The sequence below is a fragment of the Equus asinus genome, chromosome 2 (assembly GCF_041296235.1).
Source record: "Equus asinus isolate D_3611 breed Donkey chromosome 2, EquAss-T2T_v2, whole genome shotgun sequence".
NCBI lineage: Eukaryota > Metazoa > Chordata > Mammalia > Perissodactyla > Equidae > Equus > Equus asinus.
In genome coordinates this window covers 182,120,174-182,144,914 of record NC_091791.1, presented here as the reverse complement: position 1 = coordinate 182,144,914, position 24,741 = coordinate 182,120,174, and the positions used below count along the sequence as shown (strand labels likewise).

General features: G+C 39.4%; 1 protein-coding gene across 1 annotated transcript in view; it reads right to left on the bottom strand.

Moving 5' to 3' along the window:
• Positions 1 to 1,057: 1,057 nt before the first annotated feature.
• Positions 1,058 to 24,741, bottom strand: part of TTC6 (tetratricopeptide repeat domain 6) — a 183,417-nt gene continuing 159,733 nt past the window's right edge. The window contains exons 28-33 of the mRNA XM_070520038.1: positions 22,833 to 22,906; positions 15,146 to 15,356; positions 12,147 to 12,299; positions 11,121 to 11,291; positions 2,060 to 2,285; positions 1,058 to 1,614 (exon numbers count right to left, since the gene is read on the bottom strand). Of these exons, the coding sequence (XP_070376139.1) occupies positions 1,478 to 1,614; positions 2,060 to 2,285; positions 11,121 to 11,291; positions 12,147 to 12,299; positions 15,146 to 15,356; positions 22,833 to 22,906 (972 nt within the window). The 3' untranslated portion in view covers positions 1,058 to 1,477. The remainder of the gene's footprint in view (positions 1,615 to 2,059; positions 2,286 to 11,120; positions 11,292 to 12,146; positions 12,300 to 15,145; positions 15,357 to 22,832; positions 22,907 to 24,741) is intronic.

Here is a 24,741-nt window from a genome sequence, read left to right as displayed (position 1 = left end):
GTAGTGGGCCACCAGTAAGTGCACCCTGACGGCTTTCTCTCCCAGGACCGCCCTCCAGGATGCTGTGGGAACTGAGTGTCTAGGACACTCCACCAAGCAATGGAGGGGCGAAGAATCCATCTCCCAGTTCCTTTCTCCCATCGTCGCAGGTTCACTGGACTGGGACTTAGGTCCTGCATATCTGCGGTGCATGGGTAGGGGGTGCACTGAGGGAATCCCACGGCCCCCAGCGCCTCAGCATTAACAGAGACGCCCCAGGGTGGTGGGCAGGTGACGTGCAGCTGTGGCAGGAGGCAAGGGGCTGTCTGTGGGTGCATGAGGTTAGTCTGAATCTCATCAGCGGCTGGAGCTGGGACTAAATGGTCTGCAGACAAGTGAAGGCAAGAGGATCTGAAGTGGCTTATTAAATGTGGCTGACTCCCAGCTGAAATAACTCACTAGGGAGGACCCAGTCCTCACGTGGACCCACATAGCATGTCAAGAAAATTATGCTGAAAGAACGTGAAGCATCCTCATAGCAGCCTACAAATTACAATCAACTTCCTATTGCGAAAATCTGGTGCAGCAAACTAAAAACAAAGAAGCAGAGTGGACAGAGGTCTTCTTTCCAAAATGTCCGATCGTGGTGTAAAGAGGTCTCTGAGGAGCTGGAGATGGAAGGAAGAGCGAAAGAAAGAAGGAAAATAAACCTAGTGGAGCAAATTGTGTGAAACCTCATTGTTCTCAGTGAGATAAAGGAACGGAGTTTTGCTGTTCACCTAAGGATCCATCAGAGACATTCTGTGAAGAATTTTTAGCTGTTTTATTTTTACTTGCTAACTTCTACGAAGCACTAATTTTAAGTGTGTACAGATTTTTTATATATGTTTATGAAATTTGCATTGAAGCGGCGGAGGGAACTATCTCAAGGAAACGGGATGCTCGAAATGTTCCTGGATGCTGTCCTGGAAGGGAGGCACCACGTGAAAATGGCACGTTTATCTGATGGAAGAATACAGGCCTGTAGAGACATTGTTTAAAGGAAGAGAGAGGAAATGTACTTGACTTCGATCTTTCTATAGCCATGGGCTCCATATTTATTGTTTTTAATCTGGAGACTGTTAAATATGTTATGAGTAGGTATCGATGAAAAGGTCGATGCCACATCTTCTACAACCATGCAGTAGTATTTCAAAAGGAGTTATTTTACTTTAAAGAAAATGTTTAAAGTGTTGATATTCCTTAAGAAATACTCACTTAAATTCTGCAGCTTATGAAGAAATTCATTTTTTAGTTATTCAAAATATGCAGAAAATGATCTGAAAGTTTTATAATTTATATAGAACATAAATGTATTGTTAAAATGTATTAAAGGGTTACACAGATAACAAATATAATGAATACGACAATGAAGATAGTGTCATCTTTTAAACAACAAATGAGTCTTGATTTCTGGAAGAAGAGCTGTGTGAACCACGCCAGAAGCCAGTCTATGCAATCATATCACTGAGCCATATTCTTGCAGATCGAGCGCTCGGTTATAGTCAGCCATAGCGTCCTCGATCAGCCCGATTTTGCCACGAACTTCTGCTCTAAGATTATACACCAGAGCATCGTTAGGCTTCAAAGACAGGGCTGTAAAAGAAAAATATTTCAAGACATGTTTTATGCTGGCACTGGAAAACAGTCTCATTTTTTAAAAAATAAAATTTCGTAAGAACTTTAGTATTACTTATTTGAAAACATCTTTCTTCAAATGTGCATAATTATTTAGTCAAATTAAATACATCGAATCTAAGAAAACTAAGTTGGGGAAACACAACACAACGTCTTTCTTTGAAAGGCTGGCATTGTTTGTGGATGGTTTCCCCAATAATTTTTCATATCTCAGCTCACCCATGCTTTAAGTTATGGCATAAAGGAATTTATATTGATTACATTAAAGATATGATCTATAAAAACATTAATTCCTATGTAAGTTTATCCAGACCAATAGACCTGATCATTTTCATCTTTTGTTATCTAAAATAAGCCCCTCAAGCACTGTAATCCTACCCAAACAATTACAAAAAGCACACACCTTCAGTTAGGTCTCCCTCAGCCAGCTCGTACTGCTTTAAGCAACAGTGCAAGTGTGCTCGGTTAAAATATACTGCAGCCCAAGAGGGGCAGTTTTTAACTACATTTGCAAAATCTTCTTCTGCTTCTTTGTATTTCTTTAATATTGTATTTGCAATAGCTCGATTCATGGTAGCATATTCATTTTCTGGATCAAATTTTAAAGCCTTTGAGAAGTAGTCACTGGCCTGTAAATGTGAAGATAAGATAATTTGAATGTATTTTAATTGGCAGCTGTATAGCAATTTGAAGTACTTTTACTCTTAATTTAAAATTAAGGCCAGCGAGGTATCAAGGGGGCGGCGGAAGCATGTCATCCGGCAAATGACAACAAGGAGGCGCGTTGTCTGTAGAGAACGCAAAATATGATATTAAAACTTGCCAAGAGTTGGTCTGCTTTTCGTTATCACCGTGTGTCAGCAAATCTAGATACTGTGAGTGATAGGGCGCTCCTCCCTGCTGCGGTGACACGCTCCACTCCCCGCCCCTCCAATCCCACATCCCGCACTGCACCAGAAAAAGGTAGAATATGGATTAGAAAAGCTCCCAACAAGAAGATAAAATATGCTAGAAAATTAATTTTTTTTCATGTAAAAGCAGAGTATCTAAGTGCTAGCAAGAGAAATAAATTTTAAAAATAAGGTTCTAAACAATACCGAAAAGGGATAAAAACTCAGTTACACTATGAAAAGTTATGAAGAAGGAAGAGAGAGAAAAAAAATAGCTTGTCAAGAAGACCAAAGACTCTAGATTATTCGTTACTCATCACTGAGCTGGAAGGGACCCTTCAAAGTGTGGTCTGTAGACCAGTACTGGGGTCTTGGTTGGAGAATCATTTGCTTACAGGTCAGCCCAGAGGTAAGTACAGAAACTGAGAGTGAACTATCAGTAACTTCTACAGCATTTTGACGTGGCTGTGACATGGCAGCACATGAACATACTTCTAGTAACTCATTTTTATTGTTTTAGCAATGTATTAATCAACAACTTATCGGAAATTTTTTTTAAAAAACTGACCCTTCACCGCAAACAGCAGCAGATGCTGATTCAACATCTACTACTCAAGGCAGCAATCTCTCCTCTAACTCCACGATGGATGAAAATTTGGCTCCTACTTTAAAACTTACCTTAAAGGAAAGGTCATTTTTAATAATATGGCTTGTTCTCTCCAAGTCCCTCCCACTCGGTTTTTTCCAACACACCACAGTGTTGCTTCCACCCGCCTCCCCCTGTTCTGTGAGTTCTGCTCTTGTTAGGTCTGCAGATGTCATCAAGCCCCGTGGACATTTTCTAGTTCTTTTCTTTCATGACGTCTCTGTGGCATGGACACTCTTGATCTCTCCTTCCTTTTTAAAACTCTCTCTGTTCTTGGGACAGGGTGTCTCCCTGGCTTTTCTCCGACCTCTCTGATCATTTTCTCTCGGTCTCCTCCACTGAACTACTTTTCTCTATGTTTCCCAGGGATTTGCCTTCAATTCACTTCCATCATGGGTGAAATGAAACACAGATAGCATGGTGGCCAGGAGCCCAGACCAAGAAGCCAGATTTCCGGGTTCAAATCCTGGCTCTACCACTTAATATCTGTCTTTAGGTGAGTAACTAAAGCTCCTTTTGCCTCAGTTTTCTCATCTGTAGAATGGAGGTAACAAATAGAACTCTACTTCCAGTGTTGCTTTGAGGACAAGTGAGGTAATATGTAAAGTACTGAGAACGATATCCAGAATACAGGACTCAATCAATTATTATTGATAAGTCATTCTTTCTCAGTGTCTACAGATGAAGACACAACATAGCCCCCAGTTAACACTCCATGAACTTTGCTGCCTCTGCCTTTTGAGAGGCAATTAGATCAAGATTGTATAACCCATCTCTCCCCTGATAGAACTACTCTATGCTGCAGATAAGCGCAGTTTAAGGATCTGTTAAGACGGCAGCAGAATTGACATCCTTCTGTGAAGAGCTCAAAGAGAATTTACTCCTGAACAGAAGGCTGGACTCACAATCGTCAGAAATGAGGCAAGGGAGTAACTCCAAGCAGGGCCAAGGCTTTCTTCAAAAAGTAATTTAGGCTTCATTTTAATTCGCCAATAAATGATCGATCAATAAAGGCCACACTATTCTACATCAGAGAAGCATGACTTCAATCAGGTAGGAGCAAATGCGTGCTTCAGCTAAGAGAAGAGCACTCAGTGAAACACAATAATGTGCTTAACTCTGAACATTCACTGTCTATTATAGCTTCCAAAGCACGTGACTTAGAAGATGAACGCCTATAAATGTAACGGGATTCCTTGCAGTATAGGAGTATTAATGGTGACGCGATTAGAGGCCAGAGACACCTGCCACAATGGAGGGCCCTGATTTTTTAACACTTGATCTAATACTCTCATATCCATACTTAATTAGAAAGCAGATCCAGTTATTTTTTAAAAGTCACCTGTAGTTCAAGATGCATGCACGTAGCCCGTCCAAAGGTGGTTAAAAATCATTAAGTCACTAACTAACGCTATAAGAAGCCAGAACACATACATGTTTTCACCCTCTAGAGATTACGGGATCTGCTGAGGGACCCTAGAGCACCCTCACACAGGTGAATGACTGTTCTCGAAGTCTGCTTGTCTCTGGAGGGAGGGTGCTCTGTGAATCCTACACATCCAGGATATCAAGACAGAGGACTGGACACTTTTTAGGTAAAATATTTGCCCAGCTTATGTGTCCCCAGTTTGGAGGAAATAGAGCCATACTAAAAAAAAAAAATTAAAGATCAAACTACCTTTGGATCTAACCAAAAAGTTTTGCACACGATGCCCACAGAGTTATTAAAGACAAGTTTAGAAGGCGAGGGTCTCCCCCTCATGAGGATCTCAGACATTCATGGAAACAGAAAATTGCCCTGGGCATTGCATTTGTCTTAATCTCATTAACTAACTCTGTGATGTGGAGAAACCTTGCTAGGACCTAGCCAGAGAGTGCTCTGAGCTTGATGAAGTTGGAGGCAATAGACCCAATTGTCAGCCTGGGAAAATAGTAACCTCCCAGCTGTTCACTGAGATCTGAGCTACGACAATCTCCTTCACGCCTAACAGAATCAAACCTTTGATAACTCTCTGTCCCGCCATCTAGCTTCACCACTGAAGTCAACCAGGCTCATCACAGGGGTCAGCAAGCTGTTAGGGTTATGATCTGACTTTGGGAAGAAAAAAGCCAAGCCAAGGCAACAGCAGTAGAAACAGAATAGAGCGGACATATTTGAGAAAAAATGAAGAAGCAAAACTGATAAGATGAGATGACGGATTAGATGAAGGAGGGTGATGAAGAGAAAGTTATAGCTGACACTGATTTTTTACTCAGGTGACTTTATGGAAGATGACATCTTGAATTGGGGAAGGGTTTATACCAAGAAGAGCTGGACTAGGGGTAGAGGTTATAAAGATCAACTCAGTTTGGGCTCTAATGCACTTATAAAATATCCAATTTTAGTGACTGGTGGTATACATGAGTTACGAGCTCAGAAGAAAGGTGCAGGCTGACATGGAGTAAGCCATGGGTATAGTTGGGTGTTCTGAGTAAGGAAATGTAGGGAGAAGAAGGAAGAGCATAACTCCTGGCCCTAAAGAGCTTACAGTCTCATTGGAGTGAGGAGATAAGAGATCGACACAGAGAAACAGTTGTAGAGCGACCCAAGGCAGTACTCAACCGGTAGGGAAAGAATTATGCGCAAAGCAGCATAGAGTCAAGATCTCACTTTAAATTCCTACCCACAAACCTAAAATGAGAACTTAATGCTGTCTGGTAATCCTACGACCCTTCCCTAGTGTGTTCACCCTACCACTCTCTAAAAACATTGTTTCACATTTTCTCTTTTCTCTTCAAAACTCCTAGCCACCCTGTCCCCCTTTTCAACTGCCCACGCTCACTCTTAACTGATAACTGATACTTGTTTGCCATGGAGAAAATATGTCCATAGCAAAGCCCACCATCAAAATCTACCAATCTCCATACGATTGTGCCCCAAGTCTCTGCCTTCCCTCGTGACATAATGGACAGAGTGTCCTGCTCCCTGCAGAGGCCACCCCTGCAACTTCCACACTTCAACCTCATCAAACTCTCAGAGATCTTGATCCTAATTATCCCCGCCACTCTCTCCTACACCAACAATTTCTCTCTTTCTTCTAGATCCTTTCATTAACACAGGAGTATGAATCAATATTCCTCATATTTAAAAAAATAAAAAATAAGAACTTCTTACCTCACTCTGGCTATTACTCCCATTTCACTAATTCTCTTCACAGAAGAATTTGTTTTTTGTTTTTTGTTTTTTTTAAAGATTGGCCCTGAGCTAACAGCTGTTGCCAATCTTCCTCTTTTTTCTTTTCTTCTCCCCAAACCTCCCCAGTACATAGTTGCATATTCTAGGTCCCTCTGGTTGTGCTATGTGGGACGCCGTCTCAGCATGGCCTGATGAGCGGAGCCATGTCCTTGCCCAGGATCCGAACCAGCAAAACCCTGGGCCACTGAAGTGGAGCATGCAAATTTAACCACTCGGCCACAGGCCCGCCCCTGAAGAATTTCTTGAAACATTTGAACAGTCCAATTCTTTGCCTCACATTTTCTCCACAACCCTTTCCCTTCAAAGCTCTGCCTCCACTGCTACTCCAACGATGTTCCTGCCAGAGTCATCAACGACCTCCTCCCCACTCCTCTTCCTCGCCTTCTCAGCAGCATTTGACACAGGACACTTTTCCCCCCTTAGAGCCCTTATTTTGGAGGTGAAACCATTCTCTCCTGCTTTCCTTCCCATCATCCAGGCTATATGCTCCCTTCTCAGTCTACGTTCTGGGGCCTCCTCTCTGCTTCACTTCTGAACATCAGCCTTACCTCTGGGCTCACTCCTTAAACCCCTTCTCTCCACCTGTACCATCCCTCAGGTGATCTCACATGGTCCCACACAGATGCTAATCCTGAGATAATCGTGCTTCCATGAGACTGTATTAGACGTTTATCACTACTACTATTTTCTTGTTCATTTCCTATTTCTTCCTCCAATAAAATGTGACTCACATCAGAAAAGGAGCCTTCCTTATCTCGTTCAGCTCTGTATCCTCAGGGTCTTTGGTACTGCCTAGCACTTAGCAGGGATATCACAAACATGTAGAGATTGAAAGAAGGATGAGCTAAGACGAATCAGGAAAGGTTTGTGGAACTTTTCCAGCAAAATATGGACAAGAAACATAGCCTCTTGGCACATAAAGGTGCCCCAAAGATCATTTTATTAAGGGGTGTGGTGACATCATTGGGTGATAGAGAAGAATACAGAGGGGACAGGTCTCAGAAAACACAAGCGACAGAAACAACTTTGTAAAATGAGTACGTTGTCTTGGAGGCAAGGGCTGTGAAAAGTTCTGAGAAAGACAGAGGCTGCGGGAGAGGCCTTCCCGAAGCAGGCTAAGCTGGAGGAGATACACTGTAAAGTCCTTTGCTACAGCAACAGAGGGAGCCCAACTTGGAAGGCTACCACGGCATGTCCTCCCCGTTCCCGCAGGACTCTCTGCTATCTGTCCAGCAAAAAATTTATCTCATACAGACGTGAGTAACAGAAAAGTAATTTGCCTGCTTTCATTGTAAAAACAAGGATGAAAAATAACAGCTTAATTTCTAGAAAGATTATAAAAATTCCCCCAGGAAAAACTATTGCCACAATGTAGATTAAAAATTATTACATAACATTTCAAAATGAACTAGGAAAAAAAATGTTGGGGAAGCAATTGCATTTAAGAAAACAATAAGTCAGAATTAAAGGATCTCAGAAAAGAGATGGCCAGGAAGATACGACATGGAAATAGATAGAACTGAAAAAAAAAAAATTAAAAAGAAACCTGAATTATAAAGTCCATGAGGGGATAAAAGATATCTCAGAAAACACAGTAAAGATTTAGAAGAGACTTGAGGAAAAGGCAAAGAAAATGAAACAGAAATCAAGAGATAAAAGCATTTGAGAAAAAATATTTGGTATACAGAACTCAAAGGACATCCAATATATATAGTAATTGGTATTTATTCCCAATGAAGAAAATCAAAACAATGAAACAGAAAAGAATTTTTACACTGAATTCAACAAAAATTTTCTGAAATCTATATATTGCAAATGTACACTGTGTACTTTATAACTTTGATCCCAAATGGTCAACTCTAAGGCATACCTTAGCAAAACTTTTTGTTTAAAAAAAAAAAATCTGTGTTATCTTGACAAAAAGAAGTCACTGATAAAGGAAAAAAATCAGGTTTGCATGAGGCTTTTTGACCCCTACATACAACAGCAGAAAATAGTGAAAAAATACCTATAAGACACTCCAGGAAAGAAAAAGTGAGGCAAGGATTTTAAACCCAGCCATGCTGTTACAAGATGTAAAGGACACAGGCAAACTGCTATGAACATGAAAACATTCACAGACCATTGTTCTCATGAGCCCTTTCTCTGGACTCTACTAGGGGACTAATTTCAGACAACCAAGAAGTGACTGGCTGGGAGGGAAACTGGCAAAAAGCCTGGTGATGAGGATTGAATATACTTAACTGGAGAACTAAGACAAAAATGTGAAATAAGACTAACAAAATAGTAGGCAAATATTCAATCCTCTGGCAGTGTAGGAATCATGAAACTCACAACAAAATGGGAGAAGAGAGACAGTAGGAAGTAAGCAGACACAGTAAGCTCAAGCATATTTAAGAATAGAAATATAAACATTTTTTTAAAAGAGAATTCTATTAACTAAAATTGCGTAAGAGATGAGAGGGAGGAGCAATGGAGGAAGAGATTAAAAGGTAACTTTATTGTTGTTCATAGTAAATTAAAGAAGAAATTAAAGAAATAAGGAACTAAGGGTATAGTTATTTTTATAAAGGTAATCACTAGAGCAAAACTCTAAACTTTCCTAAATATCAGAAAAACTGAAAAAAATTAAATAAAATAGACCACAGGATAAAATATTTTAAATACATATAAACAGGAAATATGACATAAAACAACAGAACTGAGACCAAACATATTGATCATGCCAAAATGTAAATGGGCTTAACCCAGCTATTAAAAGGTGAATGTTCTTAAATCAGCATCTAAAGCAAAACCCAACTCTATGCCATATAAAAAGAAGACCTAAAACAAAGGATTCTCAACACGAAAATAAAAGGAAGAGCAAGGGAAGATCAGCACAAGCAAACCTGTGAAAGCAGAGGACTTATCAGATAAAGCAGGACCTCTGCCAAAGAACGCTGAAAGAAACCGAGAAGGGCATTTGTAAGGCTGAAGGCTACAGTTCACACTGCGTATGCAATATGTATGAATATCTATATATGAAATAATGTAGCAGCAATTTTCATAAAGCAGAAATTACAAGAGATGTAAAGAAAACAATATAGGGCCACACTAATTCTGGGATACTAGAATAAAGCTTTCCCAGACCAAGATAAACCAAGTGGATAAAAAGTATGGATATAGGCTAATTAAAAACATAATTAAGGGGTGGCCTGGTGTCATAGAGGGTAAGTTCATGAGTGCCACTTCAGTGGCTTGGGGTTCATGGGTTCAGATCCCAGGTGTGGACCTACATACTGCTCATCAAGCCAGGCTGTGGCAGCATCCCACATATAAAGTAGAGGAAGACTGGCACAGATGTTAGCTCAGGGACAATCTTCCTCGAGCAAAAAGAGGAAGATTGGCAACAGATGTTAGCTCAGGGCCAGCCTTCCTCACCAAAAAAAGAAATAATAATAAGGTAGATTTTAGACATATACTTTTAACTCTACAGCCTGATAGTAGAAACACTTCTTTGGAAAGGCCCCTAGAATATTAAAAAAAAAGTTGCCATGTATTAGATCACATTAAAATTCAATAACTCCCCAAATTAGAAAAAATAAAAGCCCTTCCATCTGGACATTTTAAATACCCTAACACTTTTTATTCTTTAGTCAAAGGGAAATAAAATTTCAGGTGCAACATTTTGGGATAGCAAACAAAAATAAAATCATTACAGACCAAAATATGTGGGATATTGCTAACAGCACCACTTGGGAAAATGCATGACTTCAACAACTTATCACCAGACATGAAAGGGAGAAATAAATGAATTAAGCTTCGTACTCAAAAAGATAGACCAAAGAAAAGCTAAATTGAAGAAAAAGAACAAAAGAGTGACCATAGATAAAAAAATGAAAATTCAACTTAAAGTTTGAATTCTGTAAATGTATTACATGTTATTGTTCAAATAAAATAAATTCAAAATATTTTTTTAAAAATCTAATAACCCCCAACTTTTATTTCAGACATTATGAATTGAGGTCCAGAGAGATTAAGAAGTCACAAAACCAGAACATCCGTATCTCCTTAGTCCCAAACAAGTGCTCACAGGACTGAAATTTAGAAAAGGGAGAAACTGAGACGAGTTAGATAATCACATCATGAAAGAGGGTCCTGAAGGAAGTCTGAGATTTGGCTAAATGGCGGCAAAGAGCAGAGGATTCCAGGCGGGGGCTGGCGAAGATGGATAAGAAGGCAATTGCTGACTTTGGGGGATGTCCCAAACAACGTTACCTGGACAAGTGTTGAATGGTTGGTGATAATGAGGAGAATAAATCCAAAGAGGTATAAACATTTTTATGAAAGGAACATTTTTTTTTGGAAAAAAAAAGAAGAACTAGGGGCTGGCCCAGTGGTGTCATGGTTAAGTTCGTGCACTCAGCTTCAGCAGCCCAGGGTTTGCAGGTTCGGGTCCCGGGTGCTGTGATACACACGGCTCATCAAGCCATGCTGTGGCCACATCCCATACACAAAATAGAGGAAGATTGGCATAGACGTTAGCTCAGGGCCAATCTTCCTCACAAAAATAAATTAATTAATTAATTTAATTAAATAAAAAGAAGAGCTAATGAATGATTAGCCTGAGATGTAAGGATTGCATTTTGAAACTATATATGACAAAGAAAGCATTTAGTGTCAAAAAGAAACTCTTAAGGGAAACTCACATTACCTGGGAAAACTGCCTGTGATGAAAGTAGATATTTCCTGCGTTAAAGTAAGCCAGCGAGTACTCAGGGTTTAGAGAAATTGCCGCTTGATAGTCTTTCATTGCGTTCTGTTGTTGACCCATAAACTGATGAATCACACCACGGTTTGTTAAGAATTCTGCCGTTGTATTGATCTGCAGTATAATAGTAGGAGTATTTAGCATCTGGGAATAGTATTTATCTCCGATTTCATGTCTGCAAAAATGAACGTTATGAAATCTACTTGTGGGAAACTAGTAATTTTATAGTGCAGGTGAAACCCCATTAGAACAAATATTTTGAGAAAGGACTTGATATGAAGTTGGTTTAGTGTCAACACTTTGTTGAGTTGGTTGCAATAAAACAAACAGGCTTAGTGCTTTACTCAGCTCCTTTCCAACGCACAGACACAGAGAGAAAAGCTTTACTGTTTAGCTCTGTTAAGCTGGAGGAGAAATTAAGTAACTAACATGTTTATCTGTCCTATGTAATAGCAGTTATCTTTCAGTTCTTTCCTTTTTCTTGTCTCAAAGATTACAATATCTACGCAAATCTACAGAAACAAAACCCAAAATCTAGGGAAAAAAAAAAAAAAAGGAAGATTTTCTATCACTGTAAACAAACCCTAAGATTTTTATTTGCCATTTCACTACAAAATAATCTTGGGATATACTTTATTCTTTTTTCAGTTCCTTCAAACACAGAATATTATGTATTGCATTCTTTTTTTATTACAAAATAATATTGATGTCCCATGAAACTACAAATGGCATTTAGTGAGAGGAATCAACATTTATCAGGAATTTATTTTTTGAATTTTAAATACATTTAGGTTATAAAATTGGCAAGCCATAACTCTACTCCAGGAACCTCCTGGAAAAAAAAAAAAATAGAAGTATTATATTCTCTACAAGTCACTTGAAAAAAGTATCAGAGAACATCTCACTTGAAGTAAGCCATTGATGGTGTTAATTTATGCTAACGACACTAGAATCTAAGTGGATGTTTACCTTTATGGCAGCATTAATATCCTGAATTGCAGCAGAATTGTCGCCCATCTGAAGACAGACCACAGCTCTCCCTTCATAGGCCAGGTGGCTCTTTGGATCAACTTCTATGGCAACGGTAAAGTGGTTCCAAGCTTTCTGGAATTTTTCTTGGGCCTAAAATAATTTTCCATTTACATGAAGCAGCAAATAGTCCGTAACATGACAAGTGTCTATAATTCTAACTTAATCAAATAAAACCTTTACTAAAGATATATAGTGCTATATCTAAGATACGCTAAACAAGGAAGTAGGCAGTTCTGCGAAGTACATTCAATTGACCTCTGAATAATTTAAGCTGAATTTTAATTAATTAAAAGAAATCTAATTGTCAGAGTCATCTCTTATACCAATCTTGGACAACATAAACTCACAGCCACCATGTGAAACACCAGTGCTTCTGACAATCATCACAAAACGTACATTGAGCTCCACACGCACAGGCAAGGATTGTATTTACTTGCTTGGCATTGAATCTCCAATTACACATAATGAATACATAATAAAACAAATATGTGTTCAATCAATAGATGAATAAACAAATGGTGTTATATCTATTTTGATAAATTATACAAGCGTCTGGAATTTTAGGATCACTATACATATTCCATGGAAAATGCATGTAAATCTACCAGGCATCCATTTATACCAACCTTAGCACCAACCAGAAAACCAGACAAAAGGTCAGAAGAGGGAGACTGTTCATCGAACGATGTCAGAGTGTTTCCTAGAGAAGACCAGTTGGTGACCAAATACCTCGTCACAGAACGGCAGCACGTTGATAAACTCAGCCCGGTCCAGGGTCCGTCCTTTACTCTCGTGGGCTCAAAATCTCAACCTGTCAGAATCTCAGAAGCTGACTCACATAAACCAAGCTGAGCCCAGTAACTTTTGCAAAAACTAATAAGCAATGTAACTAATAAGATAACTAGACACAGTTCTTTAGCCAGCAAATCTTCTCCCTCAGGGTAAATTACCTGGAACTCAACATTGTGATCACGAATTCGTTTGATAAACAAGGAACCAGGCAAATTGAGATTAGGTTGTTACACTATTAAACAGCAAACAGCCTCACAATAAGATTTCTGTCGTCTCTTCCTGACGACGTCTGTTTGGCTCACTTCTAGATCCCGAGTGCTAGACACATGGTGGGGGAATCCGTACGTATTTGTTGAACAAATCGTCACTCCTTCCCCTGAACAGGGCTTGGATGGGCCCTCTAACTCAGCTTTTCCAGGCTTTCCCTTCCTGATTCCACCCTTCCTCATACTGCTGTGCTTTTCGATCCTCCTTCAGGTTGCTATCTACCTGGTGAGATCTTCATAAAAACACAAATCCGATGTCACTGCTCTTGTGAATGATATTCACATTTTTAACTGGCCTGCAAGGCCTTCACCTCTAGTCATTGTTCAATTCTCTAGCCTTATCCCACATCACTCTCCCCCTGTGCATAGCGCTCCATCCACTTGGGCCCTCTGTCTCTTTCTCAGAAGAGTTTCTGGTGGGCTGTTCCCTCTGTCTGGAACTCTGTGTCCTAGCCCCAACTCCTGTCTCTGACCAATGACTAGTCTTTCAAACCTCAATTGGAACGTTAATTTCTCAAAAAGCCTTCCCTTACCCCTTAAACAAAGCTAGGTTTCCTTGTTACATGTTATCCTAAAACCCATCCTTTTCCTCTGTTGCACGTATCACGAGCAGTTAAATAATTATTCACATGGTTGCTTGACGTTCATCTCTCCACCAAATGAACCAAGTACATTCTGTTCACTGCTGTATCCCCAGGCCTGCGGCGGTTCCTGTCCTATATTAGGCGTTCAGTGTGCCTTCGGAATGCAATGAATGCTGAAGTTAACGCATTTTATTGGATTGCAAGCCCTGGCTGCTTTGGGAGTCATCATCCTGTCTCTTTAAATTGACTTTGCAAATTTCTACGGCATTCCAACAATGGCTAATAATTTTATGTTTAACTCTCAGAAGGCAATCTTATTTCCCTTATTAATAAGTTCTTGGGCATACCTCACTGCAACCACCAATCCCAAAAATCACCTCCAATGTTATTAGTCTCAGATGAGCCAAACTCACTTATTTTTAAATGAAAAAAAACAAAAATCAACTTTAATGGCAAATTATTAACAGGAATTTCTGCAAGTTACAAAAATTCAAACATACTTTTTGCCCATTGTTTAACATTTTGGGTATTAAAGGAAGATTTAAGATTACTCAGTTCCTTTTCATGAGTATAGCACTTTAAGCACTTTATTCCAAAAATGTCACTACATCTTTTATTAGTGTAAATTAGTGTGAATAGGTTGGTGGGTGCATGGGTCCCGTCAGAGTGTCCCAGAAATCACTCAGAGACTGACTTGGCCCTGCAGAGAGGGCCACGCTTGCATCTTGCTGGGAGGACAAATGCTGGTTGGTCTCCTGCCCTCCCAGTGTGTTCTAATTCACTGCCTTTTGGGAAGATGAGCTGAATTCAGAAGTCCCCATACAGTGCTTGTCTGACCCATCACATGGCTGGAGTCCACTTCAAAACTTTCATACATTGTTTATTCTCTCTAGCTTTTCACTAATTCGACAGGACAAAACCTAGGGAGCGCAGGTGAAGCTAGTGAAACAAAGGTTAGCCAGATTCTTGTAAGTGAAACTCATCAGGCAAATTCAACAGTTGTCTGTAAGAGTCAGGGGGAAGGAAGGAGGGGTTCAGGCATTAAGGAAACAGGTTCCAAGATCCTTATCTCACTACACAGCAGGGCCCCAGGCCTGCTCCCCAGGGAGGCTCCTGTACCCAGGAATGAGACCCCTGCTTCCCGCTGCTGCTCTGGATACTCACAGTAGGGGAAAGGTCAAGTGTTCATAACCAAAGGGATAACACTACCCCCATCGCCAGTGAGGGCCAAATCCATTCTTTCTCTTGTCCAAAAGGTGCTTTCACGGCCCAGAATCAAACTATATAATATTACCTGCAAGTTATAGCCTAAACTAATTCTGGCTTTTGTGTACGCTGGATTGAAATGCAACACTTTCAGGAAGTCCTTCTGTGCTTGTTTGGTGGCTTCATCACGGCCATACTCCATGTAAGAATTTCCCCGTCCAACGTAAGCATCCAGAAAATGTGGATTAATTTTAAGAGCCCAAGTGAAGAAATCGACAGCTTCTTCAAATTCTTTATTCCTGAAAATACATGAGAATATCGATGCTTTCGGGTGAGTTTTCTAAGTGCTTTCCTGTAGATAACTTTTTCATAAAGATTTGCATTGACCCTAATAAAAAACCTTTCCTTTTTCTTGTCCATCATAGGAAGGAAGTATGTAAGTCCATGTGACGTAAGGAAGTCTGATAGGGTCTCTGAAGATTTTAGTAAAAGGGGAGAGGAGGGTAAGAGCCGTTTTTATAGCAGAATATGCTGGGATGATAGTCTGGAGTTCTTTTTTCAGAATTACAAAAGTCTGAATGGCAATCCTGAACCAGTTTTTTACAGCTATCAGTGGCCAATGTAGAAAAACGTGCTCTTATTGACAAAATACACTACTTAAATCAGACTAAAATAAATTTATTGATGTGTATTTAATATTGCCCTATGCAATGAAAGGAGCCAAATTTTCCTTACATGGAAGTCCTTACTTCAGATTTCTGTGAAAGCAGGCCCTTTCTTTGTGGAGAGGAGGGAGAAAAAGAAGTAAGATGCATTTTATTTATTAACTTGTGAATACATCCGACTAAATGATAACTCTGCCTCTCCCCTAATGACTCTCTTGTGGTGGGGTGAGGGCTGTTGAAGAGATCAAACATTCGTCCATGGGCAGAGAGTTGCATTTCCATCTCACATGCTTATTTAACAATTATAGTTAATCTCAATTAACATGGAGAAAGTCGAGACATTTTTTAAAAAACAGAATGCAGGAGCTAACATCGAGAAACTTGCCAGGTACTGTGCTAAGTGCTACGTAAATATGCTGTTCCACTGAATCCTTCCAACGACTCTAAGCTAGCTGTAATTTTCTACATTTTATAGATTAAAAGAAAATGGCTCAGAAAAGTCTGCACCTAGTAAAGAATATAGTAAAGAGCATGCTAAGGTTGCACAGAGTAAATGTCTGGGATTCAAACTCCGGTAAACCCTCCTCCAAACGCCGTGCTTTTCCGCACGGTCGTCTCTACGGCACCTTCCTCCCTTTAACGACACCTGCAGCTGGCGCACGAGCGCTGGCATCTCAGCAGAGAGGCCGGAGGAAGGCTCGGAGTCAGACCTAATCCTGAACATGCAAGTTAATACTGAGCTTTCTAGGCTGTCACGAGGACCCAATGCGAGCATCTGAAAGACACGTAGCACAGAGACCTGCACCCAGTAAAGATGATTATCTTCCTTCCATTCCTTTCATTCCTTCTCCAGAAGATTTCAAAATCTAACAAGATGCATCACTTCTTCACCAATTTTTCTTTTACAAAACACATGGAACCCAAGATAACTGTTCTAGAAACTATCACTTCCTGGCTATTACCCAGCAGTATCTCTTGAAATACGTTTCCCAAACTTCAGCCCCTCCTTCGTGGCAGTGGCTCCACCTACAGTATCATTTACTGAACATTTTTCTTTAAGTCAAATCACTGTTTTATTTAACTAAATCTGTTTTAAGAGACAACTTAATTTCAATACCATAAATAAAAATCAGTGCCTCATGCCATAAATAGAAGGCAGTCACAAAAATAAATAAATTTTGGAGCTGGATACTGTAGTCTGCAGAACACTGAACCTGAGGGCTGCCCCATCTATCACCGTGTTGGAAAGATGTTTAAGACTAGCTCTTAGCTAAGGCTTTCTCCTTGATGTATTCAGAAGGTTTGTGAAGGAATTCAGTTTGAAACTGAAAAGCAATTAAGTTTCTCACGATGTAACTTAGTGTTTTTTAATGCTGTCAAGTGAGAGAGAGGAAGGATTAACTAACGATCATGGAACAACTGACAACTGGCATTCACAAAGAAATAAAGTTGGATTCTCACCTTACTCTTTACAAATTCCGGATGGATCCAAAAATTTATTTTTTTTTTTTTTTTTGGTGAGGAAGATTGGCCCTGAGCTAACATCTGTTACCAATCCTCCTCTTTTTTGCTTGAGGAAGATTGTTGCTGAGCTAACATTTGTGCCAATCTTCCTCAATTTTGTATGTGGGACACTGCCACAGCAAGGCTTGATGAGTGGTATGCAGGTCTATGCCCGGGATCCAAACCTCCAAACCCCAGGCCGATAAAGCCAAGTGAGTGAACTTAACCACTATGCCACTGGGCCGGCCCCGCAAAATTTTAACGTAAAAAATAAAACCATAAAAGTATCAGAAGAAAACATGCGTTTATGGGGGGAGAAGGCCTTGATTTTTACAGAGTCAAATGTATCAATATTTTCCTTTATGCCTTCTGGAGTTCATGATTAATTTGACTTAAAGCAAAAGTAAGAAATCCTGTAGGTTTAAAAAAGGAGTTACACCACAAACAAAACCAAACGCAAAGGACAACTGAGGAAGCACCACATAAGGGAGAATGACTAAGTTCCCAGCTTTGGGAAGAGGCCATGCAAATCAGTAGGAAGGAATGACAAGTGGCCCAACCAAACAGGACATTTTCCAGGAAGGAAGGAAAGGTCACATAGTCAGCAAGTACAGTAGTCCCCCCTTATCTGAGGTTTCATTTTCCATGGTTTCAGTTACCTGTGGTCATTAGCAGTCCAAAAATATTAAATGGAAAACTCCAGAAATAATTCATAAGTTTAAAATATATATATATTTTTTAATGCTTGTGCACACCATGAAAAATAATTGAGGTACTCATGATATTTGCTCCATATTTTGGCAAACACTGCTCAAAAGTGGGGCATCAAGTGCTCTCATCACACAGGAATCAACAGGAAAGCTTGGCTTCCAACGTCCCAGACAGGCGAAGGTTAACATTCACATACATGAGCCAGGTGGTAACTTCTGTGTTCTCTCTGTGGATTCTCACTAAGAAAACAGAAGCTCACTTCCCTCAAGTAGTTTACGAGACAATTGTGCTTCTCTCCTGATAACTGGCACCATTTCAGAAGTAAAAGTTCACTGAATATTGGGTCGCAATGCCTGTAGCTGCCTTCTCACTGTATTACAGAAATAATGCTAACATAGACAACAAACTCTTATCAAGAATAATTAAACAGGCCAAAGCAATGCTGGGAAAAAAGAACAAAGCTGGAGCTATCACACTCCCTGATTTCAAAATACACTACAAAGTTACAGTAACCAAAACAGCATGGGACTGACAAAAAAACGGACACATGCATTAATGGAACAGAATTGAAACCCCAGAAATAAACCCACACATCTATGGACAGCTTCCCTTTGGCAAAGGAGCCAAGAACATACAATGGAGAAAGGAAAGTCTCTTTGATAACCCTTGTTGGGAAAACTGGACAGCCACATGCAAAAGAATAAGAGTAGACCATTATCTTACACTATCCACAAAAAATTTAACTCAAAATGAATCAAAGACTTGAATGTAAGATCTGAAACCATAAAACTCCTTTAGGAAAATATACGCAGTACACTCTTCGACATCAGTCTTAGCAGGATTGTTTTGAATATCGTGTCTCCCCAGGCAAGGGAAACAAAAGAAAAAATAAACAAATGGGACTACGTCAAACTAAAAAGCTTCTGCACAGCTTTTTTGGAAAAAAAGCTGGATAGAAAAGATGGAAAGGAAGTCATCCACAAAAGAAAAAGACAAGCCATCAACTGGGGAAAAATATTTCTAAATCATATATCTGATAAGGGGTTAATATCCAAAATACATAAATATATAAAGAACTTATACAACTTAACAACATAAAAACAAACAACCTGATCAAAACATGGGCAGAGGATACAAACAGACATTTTTCCAAAGAAGATATTCAGATGGTCAACAGGCACATGAAAAGATACTCAACATCACTAATTGTTAGGAAAATGAAAATCAAAATTACAATGAGATATCACCTCACATCCATCAGAATGGCTATAATTAATAAGACAGGAAATAACAAGTGTTGCAGAGGATGTGGAGAAAAAGGAACCCTTATACCCTACTGGTGGGAATGCAAATTGGCACAGCCATTATGGAAAACAGTATGGAAATTTCTCAAAAAATTAAAAGTAGAAAAACCATATGATCCAACTATCCCACTTCTGGGTATTTATCCAAAGAACATGAAAACACTAATTCGAAAAGATATATGCATCCCTATGCTCATCGCAGCATTATACACAATAGCCAAGACTTGGAAGCAACCTAACTGCCCACAAAAGGATGAATGGATAAAGAAGATATGGTCTATATATATATATATATACAGTAGAATACTACTCAGCCATAAAAAAGATGAAATCTTGCCATCTGCAACAACATGGATGGACCTTGAGGGTATTATGCTAAGCAAAATAAGTCAGACAGAGAAAGACAATTACTGTATGACTTCACTCATACGTGGAAGATAAACAAACACACACATAGATAAGAAGGACAGATTTGTGGTTACCAGAGGGGGACAGGGTGGGGAAAGGGTGAAAGGAGTAAAAAGGCATGTGTGTATGGCTACAGATGGCAACTAGACTTTTCGTGGTGAACAGGACGCAGTCCATACAGAAGCCAAATATAATGATGCATGTCTGAAATTTGTATAATGTCATAAACCAACATCACTTCAATAAAAAGAAATAATAATTAGACTAGTAATTCTGTATAAAATGCATTTATTTGATGTTTTGTTGTGCTCAGGATTTCTATCTATGAGTAGTGAATTATTTACTTACGATGCATACCTATGGTGACCATGTAAACCTAAATTTCCATGGCAGTCCCAGTTCTCGCATTTTTCCCATAAATCATTGAAATGCTCTTAGTATACTGACATCCAAATTGCATTAGATACACTGAAACCTCTTGCCCATAGGGAAATTAAAAATCCTTTGTGAGTACATATGCCAATATACAGTTTATAAAATATAATCTCACCCTTTGTATAGACTAACCAATTTAAAAAGAAAAAAAATGAGGCAATGAATTGAAGCTATTTTTCTATACCTATCTAGTTATCAGCACTAATGTTTAATGAGCTAGTCTGTTCAGAGTAAGTGAATAATCATTAAACCTTAAATCTGGAAAGGGACCTTGAAAGCCACCTTGCAAGCTCTTCAAAGCTGATAATGACTGAAAATGAAGACGTGTGTATCACAAACTATCCTATAGGCTGAGGCTCTTGTTAATAATCACATGGTGCTTGGACAGTGGAAAAACATGGCAGAATATCTGTGTTGTATCTGGATACATGTTCACGGAGATAAATTGTTAAGCATCAACTCCACAAATATAAAAGTCTATCAAAATAGTTTTTCTAAAATAAAATGTGTTTGTATAAATCTAAAATAACGTAATCACTGACGGAAAGGGTGTGGTTCTCATTTCAGTGTCCGTTAACTCCACATCGTGTGCTGCGCCCGCAGGTGAGGCCACAGGCACAAAGGCCCACCGCATTTTCCACATTAACCACATACGCGACCAGATGTGCTCTACCGAGTTGTACAAATAAATCATAAATACCTCCCAAAACTAAAGAATGTAGCTTGCAGAGTCAAAGATTCAAAAGTATTTTATGCAAATGTAAGAACAGTAAAATAAACGTGCTGAAGTAAAAAGTGGGGTATATGTAACTGAGTCATCAGGCTCTCCTCTGTGACATATTTTAAATCTGAAGGTGGCTTTCTCAAAGATCTAAAATTTAACTCTAGCAGAACACTCTCAATGACCAAACTGGGCAACAAGCGGGATATTCAGCCTAAGGAATGTTGTCTCCTAGCAACCACAAGAGTGAGAACCAGAGATACACAAAGGCATCCTTCAAAAGTCTGCAACCCCATGAGTTCAAAGATCAAAGTCCTAAAATTTAAAGATTCCTTCTTTTAAAAGAATTTTCCAAATGGGAAAATCTTTACTTTCTCCACTCTAAGACGCCAATAGTGAATCTCAAAACTTACAGACCACGCCGCTGCGGTGTAAGCACATTACAGTTTACCTTGAAAAGCAAAAATATTTTCCTGAAATACATATAAGCAATCCCTGAACATTCCTTACTGTTAAATTCAGATTTAAACTCTACTTTTATTAAAGGACAATAGAGATTCCAGTTGGCTGATGGAAGTTGGTTATTTGGAATTGCAAAGCAGTATCAGCTTAAGGAGGCTCTGCCATATATACCCAGTGATTACATTTCATAAAAGAGACCGGAAACCGGCACACAGAGAAATTTACTGACTCTAATAGCTGCTAAACACAGGACCGAGGTTGAGAGAAATTCTGGAATCTGTTTTCAGTTTTAAGAGAATGCAATGACCTCAGACATTTTCGGTCTGCACTCACCCACCAAAACAAACACATTAGTCATCATTATTGCATCTCTTTTTAAGAATGACGGTGACATAAAGACATGGATTGTACACAGGTTGCTGGTTTAAAATGGACAGTGGTGTGACTAGGTTTTGCTGTCTGTGCAAAATTAAAGGTCCGAGGGCAGTTTAGGCCTTAAAACCCAAAGACAACTTCACAAATTCCAGTTATTATATTACTATGTTCATAAAATTAAAAAATCTAACTGTCGTAGGGAAATATAGCTGTACTATCTATGCCTTAAAACAGGGAAAAAAGAATGTCAATTTCCTAAATAATTCAAGCGATGTCCTATTGTCTAAATTGGATACTCACACAGCCTAGTCTCCCGTCCTAATTTCCTCCTCCAATTAACCACTATTGCTCCTCTCACGAAAACTAGTGCTGTAAAATATCACTTAACCAAATACATTTTATCCCACATTAAAACCATCACATGCTGGATCTCTGTGCTTTTAAAGGTAAAATGACCAGAAATTAATATTTAGATGTCAGATGTACATGCAGAAATATAAACATTACCGTTATCCAAATGAATCTCCCGTACTCTAATCTCATCTCAGAGCAACTTTTAAACTGGTCACCTTCAGTGCCCAGCCTTACGTAACTGTCCTTTCTCCCTTCTACAACTTACCTATTTTTACAGTAATCCCAAAAACAGGTAATAATGTTTTAAGTAATATGTCTTTGTAGATTTTTGTGTACTATGTAGATATTTACTGGCATTGTTTTAAATGGTTTTAGCTTTAGAATATCTTCTAAAGACAAAATTTTCTCGGAAATAAAGTATTTTTTGAGACCACCCTCTCTTCCAGGAAACAAACTTTTTAAAAGTTAGTTCCACTTTATGAACAAAATAAATTACTTGATTTTATTTGTGTATATTTCAAGCTATGTGTGATTTTATTCTGTATATTACCAAGGTCCTTTCCCAGTCAGTGGCCTTGAATCAGATGGACACCGCAGTGCCGGGATGCAGATGTTTACGAGCTGACTTGGCTAAAACAGTTTATTAGAAGATAGAAGGGTGCTGATGACACACTTGGGTGTGCCCCCACTCCTATACAGGGATTCTTTCTGTTTCTCCCCATGTTTTGTACTCTGTCACTTCCACAGCATTTTCCTCTGTTTTTCCTGTTCTTCTATGATAATTGTCAATTTGACGGTCCCGCTTGCTTTCACTTGAACATAAACTGCACTCCATACCTGTGATGGCATATGGCAGTGGCTTGACAAAGGCTCACACTAGTCTTGCTTATCAGTGCAGCTTGCTTGAAATCCTGAAACAGTTTTATAAACTTTTGTTAATTTTGCAACATTATCTTTGGTGCTTTCTTAAACTTCCTTCTAACTTTGAGTCTGCCATGAATATACTTAACACAAGCATTAAAACATACATGTTCCTAAAACTTTATTTTTTCCCTTTAGTATCACATCCAGTAAGAATGGATGGATCAGAGGAAACCCATAACTGGAAACTCACGCAGAATTGTGTGCTACTGGTCTCCACTTTTCCTGAGGTTTTGCCTGCTATGTGCAACAAGGTACTTCATTTAATTTCTTTTTATTGTTTTTTTTTTCCAATCACCACCACCGGAGACTTCCCTATCCAGATGGAAATGGAAATTCACCTGGAGAGAACCTTTGGCGTGATATGACTAGAGGACAAATAGGTACCCTGGACCCAGGGAAAGGGCATAACTGGGCCTTTCGAGTGGATTAGCTAAGGCTGCTCCAACAATTGGAATCCATGCTTCCCAGGAAAAGTCCATCATTTTGTCCAGGGATCCCAGAGACCTCCTAAGACGGAGTAATGGAAAGAAACTCTGACCCCCAGATTTAAAGTTAGGGAGGTCACCTGGGATGGACTCGAACGCCCCTGGGGAAGAGGTTACTTAAGAGTATTAAAAGTGCTAAGTCTGCAAGAGTTCTTGCCTCTGTGGCTCTGAACACTGTCCTCTGTTAGGCACCAGAGACACACAGTCCGAAGCTCATAAGCTTTTCAAAGCCCTACAAAAATATTTGGAAACCTGAAGCAAAATAAGAACATCACTAGGCTGAAATTAATACAATATTTAAATAAATATCTACATATCAAAATGTCATGTCAACTGCAATGGTTCTGCTTTTTCCCAGAAGACAGCTTCGGCAGGAATATTCAGGGGTCATTTTGGCTGTAACCTCACTTGACCAAGCTAAACAGGGGGGAGCACTGTAACCTCCTCTGCAGGGGCAAAGGAAATCCCTCCAGACGCCCTTCCTGGAGGCTGGGACATTGGCACTCTACAGCCTTAAAGGGCAAGTGGCAGAGTTCTGCTTTCTACCCAACTGGAGAGGAGCTGACCATGCGAGCCAGTCTCCCTTTCCCTCCCCCAACCTCCTCCTTCCCCTCCTTGCTCCTTCCACAGACCTTCCCAGTTCTATCAGAGGGAGGAAGCTGGCTTTTTACGGGGTAGAACGAGTTTTCTGCAAATACTAGGGGTGGCCGAAGGAATAGTGGGGTCAAACTGAGAGCTCTGGCATCCTATGGAGGAGGAAGGTGTCAGTCACAAACCGATCTGTGAACGTGGACTCCCCACTTAGATTCCTGAAGCATATATTGATACTAAATGCAACTATTTGGAAGAAAATAAGAAACTTATTGCCTAATAAATATAATCTAATCAAACATGCTACCAGATAACTCCTTTAAGAGGATTGTTTAGCTAAAATGGAAGCAAACCGACGAGTATACGTGAGATTTATGACAAACGTTCCCATTAATTTCGGGAGTTGCGAGGAGTGATCACTAACTTAAAGGCCAAGAATTCAAGCTTAGTTTTGTCATCAGATACTTACAAAAGTCAACTTGTCTCTACACACATAGTCATTACTATACCACATGGTAATTAAGCCTTAATTATCAACAATAGACATAAATGATGACGATTAGCACTACTTAGAATAAAGCTAACCATAATTTTTATGATTTTTCTCTTCTGCATTAATTTTTCTCTAATATGAGGATCATAAATAACCACACAATGTTGCTCATATACAAAGCAAATTCCCTCCGCTGTCATTTCCTCAGCTGATGAGTTTACTTGTGAGGACCTCACCCACACTGTCTGCCTTT